This window comes from Trichoplusia ni, unplaced genomic scaffold (genome assembly GCF_003590095.1).
Source record: "Trichoplusia ni isolate ovarian cell line Hi5 unplaced genomic scaffold, tn1 tig00004319, whole genome shotgun sequence".
In the NCBI taxonomy this organism is placed as follows: Eukaryota; Metazoa; Arthropoda; class Insecta; order Lepidoptera; family Noctuidae; genus Trichoplusia; species Trichoplusia ni.
In genome coordinates this window covers 343-7,719 of record NW_020800559.1, presented here as the reverse complement: position 1 = coordinate 7,719, position 7,377 = coordinate 343, and the positions used below count along the sequence as shown (strand labels likewise).

General features: G+C 63.3%; 1 protein-coding gene across 1 annotated transcript; it reads left to right on the top strand.

The window, feature by feature from the left end:
• The first annotated feature begins 1,058 nt into the window (after window positions 1-1,058).
• On the top strand, window positions 1,059-3,606 carry LOC113508266 (actin cytoskeleton-regulatory complex protein PAN1-like). Its single transcript, XM_026891221.1, has one exon. It carries the CDS (start codon window positions 1,357-1,359, stop codon window positions 3,562-3,564), a length of 2,208 nt encoding a protein of 735 aa, XP_026747022.1. The 5' UTR covers window positions 1,059-1,356; the 3' UTR covers window positions 3,565-3,606.
• Window positions 3,607-7,377: the final 3,771 nt, after the last annotated feature.

Here is a 7,377-nt window from a genome sequence, read left to right as displayed (position 1 = left end):
TAGTTAGGTCACGCTAGGTTAGGTCACGCTAGGTTAGGTCACGCTAGGTTAGGTCACGCTAGGTTAGGTCACGCTAGTTAGGTCACGCTAGGTTAGGTCACGCTAGGTTAGTTCACGCTAGGTTAGGTCACGCTAGGTTAGGTCACGCTAGGTTAGGTCACGCTAGGTTAGGTCACGCTAGGTTAGGTCACGCTAGGTTAGGTCACGCTAGGTTAGGTCACGCTAGGTTAGGTCACGCTAGGTTAGGTCACGCTAGGTTAGGTCACGCTAGGTTAGGTCACGCTAGGTTAGGTCACGCTAGGTTAGGTCACGCTAGGTTAGGTCACGCTAGGTTAGGTCACGCTAGGTTAGGTTAGGTTAGGTTAGGTTAGGTTAGGTTAGGTTAGGTTAGGTTAGGTTAGGTTAGGTTAGGTTAGGTTAGGCCAGGGCCAGAAAAACCTCCTCGTGTGCCTGGCGGCTGCTGGTCCCTTTCGGATACGTCCGGGGGGAAGAGCAGTCGCTGGGCCGGTGCACCCTGGGTACGCACAATAATCGTCTCGCGAGTTGGGGCAATTGTTGTGCGTGGCGAATTTCTGCCAGTCCGGCCAGTGTCAACTGCTGGCCGGACACGCTCGCTCTCACCCTCCTCAAGCGAGGAGTGGTTTGAAGAGCTGGAGCGGGACGACTTCGGCCATTGTTTGTTGGCCGAAGTTCGGAAGGAGGGCGGGTCCAGTGAGTGTCAACTGCTTGCTGGACTCCGCAGCCCGCCGGCGTCCTGGACTCATTCCGGGTAGCGGCGGCGGGCGGGGATGTCTTCCCACGGCTTGTGGGATAGACTGGCGGGGGTCGGTTTTGTCCCGGCCTTCGCGTGGTGGGCGTTCGCTGGCGTCTCGGACGTACTCCGAGTAGCGGCAGCGGGCGCGGTGTAGGGCGAGTCCAGTGAGTGTTCACAGCTTGCTGGATGTCGCAGCCCGTCGGCGTCCTGGGCTTATTCCGGGTAGCGGCGGCGGGCGGGGAGTCGGAGATGGGCGACGGGTCCGGTGTGCACTTACACTGCCTCCGGACGCGGTCTGGTGAAGACCACCGTCGGCCAGACCGTAAACCTGCAGCGAGGTCAGGGGTGGACTTACGCAGGAACGGGGGTCTTACCTTAACCGGTTGGACCGCGAGGACGGAAAACCTCTATAAAAAACCCCCAATCCCAAGCTATTGGACAACGCGGCGAGGGGATGAATGGCTGGTGGGAAACCAGTCCCTAGCGTTGACCCCCGACGGGGCACATGTCGCACCTCGGAGGGTTACTTTTAGACCTTCCCCGGCTACAGGGGGCACTGGCCGGGGACGACGACCCAATCCCCCATACTCGTGGGATCATATATGGATTCATTTAAAAAACCCAATCAAGAAGGAAAGGAGGTCGAAGGAAGGAGAGAGACTCGGTCTACTAGTAGACCGAGTCTGGCTGAAGATTTGGTGGCGAGGTCGCCTCGGGTGGTGCTCGAGCGCATCGCCTCGCCCCAAGAGAAGGAGCTGTCGTGTCACTCACGCGACAGCTCAGTAGGAAGGTCCGACCGAAAGCGTCCCAGGCGGGATGCTTCGGAGGACAGGATGTCCGTGGGGGCGTACGCCGCTTCGGACTGTGAAAGCGAGGTGTCCATAGCCTCGTCGACACGGTCCCGCGGTGGCGTCACCCACGGGCGATATGTCGGGCTGCACCGACAACGAGAGGAGTATCGGAGGCTCGCCGCGGAATCGGCACAGTCGTCCGATACTCTGGACGAGAAGGCGGAAGAGGAGAGGCGGAGGAGGGACGCCAGAGCGGAAGTCCGGGACCTCATTAGTTCCGGACTAAAGCCAATGGACCCTTCTTCTGCCAAAGAAGCCATTGATGGCAGCCTTATGGCAATCCTGGAGGTAGCACGTACCTCCAAAAATATAAAGGGTTGCCTAATCAAAAGGCTAAAGGATGCGGTGGAGGAAATTCAGGGCGGTGTCCGCGCCCTGACAAAGTCCACCGGAACGGAGGGGCTGCTGGCGGAAAACGCCAGGCTGAGCCGGGAGCTCGAGGAGCTGCGGGGCAAGATTCAGTCCGTCGAAAAACGGACGGCCCCAGCAGCCCTCGACTTCGAGGCCATGCAGCGCGCCATCATGGTGTCCGTGGGGACCATGATGGACGCCAAACTGGCGGGGCTAAGCAGCAGGCTCCCGCCAGAACCGATTCTACGTCCGCCTCTAGCGGCGGACGGGAGGCGCGCGGAAGCGGAGGCGACGGGCCGTGGTCCCAAACCCGCCTATAGCCATGTGCTTAGGGCGGCCCCGGCCCCGAAGCCGGCGCCAAAGACGGCGCCAAAGGCGGCGCCGAAGCCGGCGCCGAGACCGGTGCCCCGACTGGCGCCGAAGACGGCGCCGGGGCCGGCGCCGACTCCGGTGCCGAAGCCGGCGCCGAGACTGGTGCCGAAGCCGACCCCAACGCCGGATCCAAAACCGGCGAAGGGGAAGGCTAAGACGGTTGTGCAGCCGGCGCCGGCTCTGGTACCGGCGCCGGAAGAGGCGCCGGTTGCGAGCACATCCGAGGCCGTGGACGAAGGGTGGACCACGGTCTCAAAGAAGAAGAAAGGGCCGAAGCCGAAGGCGCCGGAGCGCCCCAAGGCACAGCCTGCGAAGAAGGGGAAAGCGCCTCCACAAAAGAAGAAGGGGGGGCCGAAGGCTGTTTCTGGCAAGCAGCGGCGCAAGCGTGCGCAGCGCCAGAGACGCCTCGCCCGCACCGCCGCTGTGGTGCTGACGATAACCCCAGAGGCGGAAAAGGAAGGCCTCACCTACGCCACGGTGCTCACCAAGGCGAGGGCTGGGGTCGACCTAAACGCGATGGGGGTCGACATGGCGGCGGACCCCATCAGAATAAGGAAGGCGCAGACCGGGGCTCGGGTGCTACAGCTCCCGAAAAATGTCGGTCAGGAGGCGGCTGACGAGATGGCCAAAAAACTTGAGGCCATCTACGGCGGTGACGTCAGGGTCACCAGACCCGTCAGGTGTGCGGAGCTCCGGGTGTCAAACCTGGATGACTCCGTCACCAAGGACGAGGTTCGTGACGTCGCCGCGCGTCAAAGTCAGTGCGCGCCTGACCGAATAAAGGTGGGAGACCTGAGGCCAAGCCCCGGTCAAAAGTTTAGCACGGTGCTAAAATGCCCACTGGAGGCGGTACCGAGGCTCGTAACCACCAGGACGCAGAAGTTCCTGGTGGGATGGAGCTCGGCGACGGTCGTGCAGCTGGAGGCACGACCACTGAAGTGCTACCGCTGCCTAGCACTCGGCCACACAAGGCCGGTGTGCATGTGCCCCGCGGACCGCAGCGGTTTATGTTACCGCTGCGCGATGCCCGGGCACAAGGCAGCGGTGTGCAAAGAGCCTGCCAGGTGCGCGATATGCGCCGAGCTCGGTCGCGGTGCCGCCCACCAAATGGGCAGCCGGGGATGTGCTCCCCCGGCATTAATAAGGAAACAAATGGCCGCATTGGGGAAAGTGCCCAATGCGGCCACATCATCACGGGCGCAACCCTGTGAGGAGGAACGGATGGACGACCAGTAATGGATAACGTCCGTCCACACTTCCTCCTCCAGGGGAACCTGAACCACTGCGCCGGCGCACAGGATCTTTTCCTTCAGTCGCTGGCGCAGTGGGGCATCGATATTGCAGTGGCGGCGGAGCCATATTATGTTGCCCCTCGTCCCAATTGGGCGGGGGACCTAGACGGCTCCGTCGCTATCATAAGCGCCTTGGGCGCGGACTCCCGACCCCTGCACACCATCCGCAGGGGGTCGGGATATGTCGTCGTTGTTTGGGGGCCGTACGCAGTTGTGGGGGTCTACTTCTCGCCGAACAGGGGTCTGGCTGAGTTCGAGTCGTTTTTGGCCGAGCTCGAGGCCCTTGTTCGGACGCTGTCGCCTCGCCCGGTCATCTTGCTCGGTGACCTCAACGCTAAGAGCACGGCGTGGGGGGAACCGGCAACCGACCGGCGCGGGGAGCTTTTGGAGGAGTGGGCCCTCGGATTGGACCTTGCCCTGCTCAATAGGGGTAGGGTCCACACCTGCGTACGGCAGAACGGAGGGTCCATCGTCGACGTGTCGTTCTGCGCTCCGTCTATTGCGGAGCGCGTGCGCGATTGGCGCGTCGAGGAGGTGGAGACGCTATCAGACCACCGATACATTCGGTTCAGCGTTTCCACCCTGGGGGACCCGGGATCCGGCGCTTTACACCTGGACTCGGGAAGCCCACGATGGGCCCTACAACGGATGGACAGAGAGCTGCTGATCGAGGCGGCCATTGTGGCCGACTGGTCCACGCCGGCGGTCTCAGGCCGCTCAATCGACGACGAGGCAGAGCGCTTCCGTCGCACCATAACTTTAGTGTGCGACACCGCGATGCCTCGCGTCCGGCGGCGGCCGAACCGCCGGTCAGTTTACTGGTGGTCGCCCGAGATCGCAGCTCTCCGAGAGGCGTGCTTGGGGGCAAAGCGGGCCCACACCCGTTACCGCTCCAGGCACGCCCGAAGACCGGACAGGGACGAGACGAGGGAGGCCTCGCTGTATGAGGCCTACCGTACGACGAGGAGCAATCTCCGCCTGGCCATACTGCAAGCCAAGGAGGAGCTAGGCAGGAGATGCTGGAGGACCTGAATAGGGATCCGTGGGGGCGCCCGTACCTCATGGCGCGGAACAAGCTCCGCGCCGCCGGGCCCCCGATCACGGAGACCATGGAGGCCCAGCTGCTCCACGTCGTCGTCTCGTCCTTGTTTCCAACCCGGACTGACGTCATCCCTCCAGTGGTGGCCGCGCCTCAGGCGCCGGAGCCACTGGAGGCCATCTCGGAGGGGGAACTGGAGGCGTCCATAAGCCGCCTTCGCCCGAAGAAGACCGCCCCGGGCCCCCGACGGAGTGCCGGCGCGCGCACTAGCGCTGGCACTGGGGCCCCTCGAAAGTCGATTCCGGGGTCTGCTCAACTCCTGTTTGGAGGAGGGCAGATTCCCGGATGTATGGAAGACTGGGCGGCTCGTCCTTCTTCGCAAAGAGGGACGACCGGCAGACTCGGCGTCTGGATACAGACCGATTGTCCTGCTGGACGAGGCGGGCAAGCTCTTTGAGCGCGTCATCGCTGCCCGCATCGTCCGGCATCTGGATAGGACGGGGCCGAGTTTGTCGGAATGCCAATACGGCTTCAGGGCGAGGCGGTCCACGTTGGACGCCTTAAAAGTTGTTCAAGAGTTCGCCACGGATGCGGTGGCACGAGGGGGCGTGGCGGTAGCGGTTTCGCTAGATATCGCCAACGCCTTCAATTCGCTGCCGCATCAGTGCATAGAGTCGGCGCTCCGATACCACGGGGTGCCGCTCTATCTTCAGAACGTCGTGGCGGACTACCTCTCCGGGAGGGGGATATCGTTCGCGGGCCAAGCGGCCCGCAGAGGTGGGAGACGGGACGCGGTGTTCCACAGGGGTCTGTCTTGGGGCCCCTCTTGTGGAACATCGGGTACGACTGGACCCTTCGGGGCGCTCTCCTGCCCTGTACGCGGGTCGTTTGCTACGCGGACGATACCTTGGTTTTGGCGCGGGGTTCAACCCCCGCAGAATGCATCCGGCGTGCCACCTGCGGCGTACAACTCGTCGTGGGTCGCATCCGGATGCTCGGACTTGACGTGGCTCTGGGGAAGACCGAAGCGCTTTTGCTGCACGGCCCCCGGAGCCGAACCACCGGACTTGACGCGTGCCTGACAGTGGAGGGTGTTCGTATCCCGCTGTCAGGCACAATGAAATACCTCGGTTTGGTCCTCGACGGGCGGCTCAACTTCCGAGAGCACTTCCGAAGGCTGGCGCCTAGACTCCGGGCTGCCGCCACTGCTCTCGGAAGGTTACTGCCGAACGTCGGGGGCCCCGACGTAGGGTGTCGCCGACTCTATGCAGGTGTCATCCGTTCGATGGCCCTGTACGGCGCACCCATCTGGGCCAAGTCGCTGATGCCCGACAGTCGGGCGGTCCTGCTTGGCGCGCAGCGTGCTGTCGCCATCAGGATCGTCCGTGCGTACCGCACTGTCGGGCACGAAGCCGCGACTGCCCTGGCGGGGACTCCGCCCTGGGACTTGGAAGCAAAGGTGCTTGCGGACCTTTACACCCGCATCACCGAGCTCCGGTCCCGGGGCGTCGACCCCTCGCCGGGCAAAGACTCACCTGGTTAAGACAAGCCCGCCTCGTCACCTATCGAAATTGGGAGCTCCGGCTCTCGAGGCCGACGGCGGGGCGGGCTATATGCGAAGCAATCCGCCCACACCTACAACCGTGGGCGGAGAGGCGGTACGGTGCGTTGACCTACCGCCTCACGCAGATTCTTACAGGCCATGGGTCTTTTGGCCACTACCTATGTCGCGTCGTCAGGAGGGAGGAGTCGACTGCGTGCCATGAGTGCGGTGACGTTGACGACACCGCACTCCACACTCTGGCCGCATGTCCGGCGTTCGCCGAGCCACGCTCCGAACTCCTGACGGCCTTGGACTTGACGATCTTTCCGCGCTGCCGGCTGTTGTCGCATCTGCCATCAGCAGTCGTGCAGCGTGGAACGCACTGGCCTCCTTCGCAGAGACTGTTATGTCAGCGAAGGAGGCGGCGGAGCGCGCTCGGGAGGAAGATCCCAGCGCGCCCGCCATACGCCGACGTCGTGTGGGGCGGCGACGAGCTGCGCATGAGCGCAACTTGCCGCCCTAACTAGGGTCTGGGCGATAGGCACGGGGGTGCATATCGCCCGTCAAAACAGACCCGCGACGGGGGGTCGCATTTCGGTGTGACGGGTGCGACCCCAGTATGAGGCGAGGAGGCCGACGCTCTTTACACGTCGGTCTCCACAAACAAACGCGAAAGCGAGCCGCCGGCCCTACTCAACGGCCGGCGGATCCCCGCGGCCGGCACTGTGTTGAAATGCAAAGCAGCTCCACGTGCCGGCATAAAACGCGGCTGACGTCACCCGGCGGTTAGGTTTAGTCAGTAAGAGTCTGACACTACCCGCCCTCCCCCCCGGGGGGGCGGGTGTCCATGAGGATTCCCCCGCCTAAAAAAAAAAAAAAAAAAAAAAAAAAAGGTTAGGTTAGGTTGGGGTGCAGGGCAGCTACTGTCCGGTGCGACACGTGTCGTTCGCGGGGGCCAAGCGGCCCGCAGAGGTGGGAGACGGGACGCGGTGTTCCACAGGGGTCTGTCTTGGGGCCCCTCTTGTGGAACATCGGGTATGACTGGACCCTTCGGGGCGCTCTCCTGCCCTGCACGCGGGTGTGTGCTACGCGGACGACACATTGGTTTTGCGCGGGGTTCTGACCCCGCGGAATGCATCCGGCGTGCGACCTGCGGCACGCAACTCGTCGTGGGT

Excerpts from the sequence above, each read along its gene's own strand:
- LOC113508266 (XM_026891221.1), top strand. The coding sequence starts at position 1,357 with ATGGATTCATTTAAAAAACCCAATCAAGAAGGAAAGGAGGTCGAAGGA.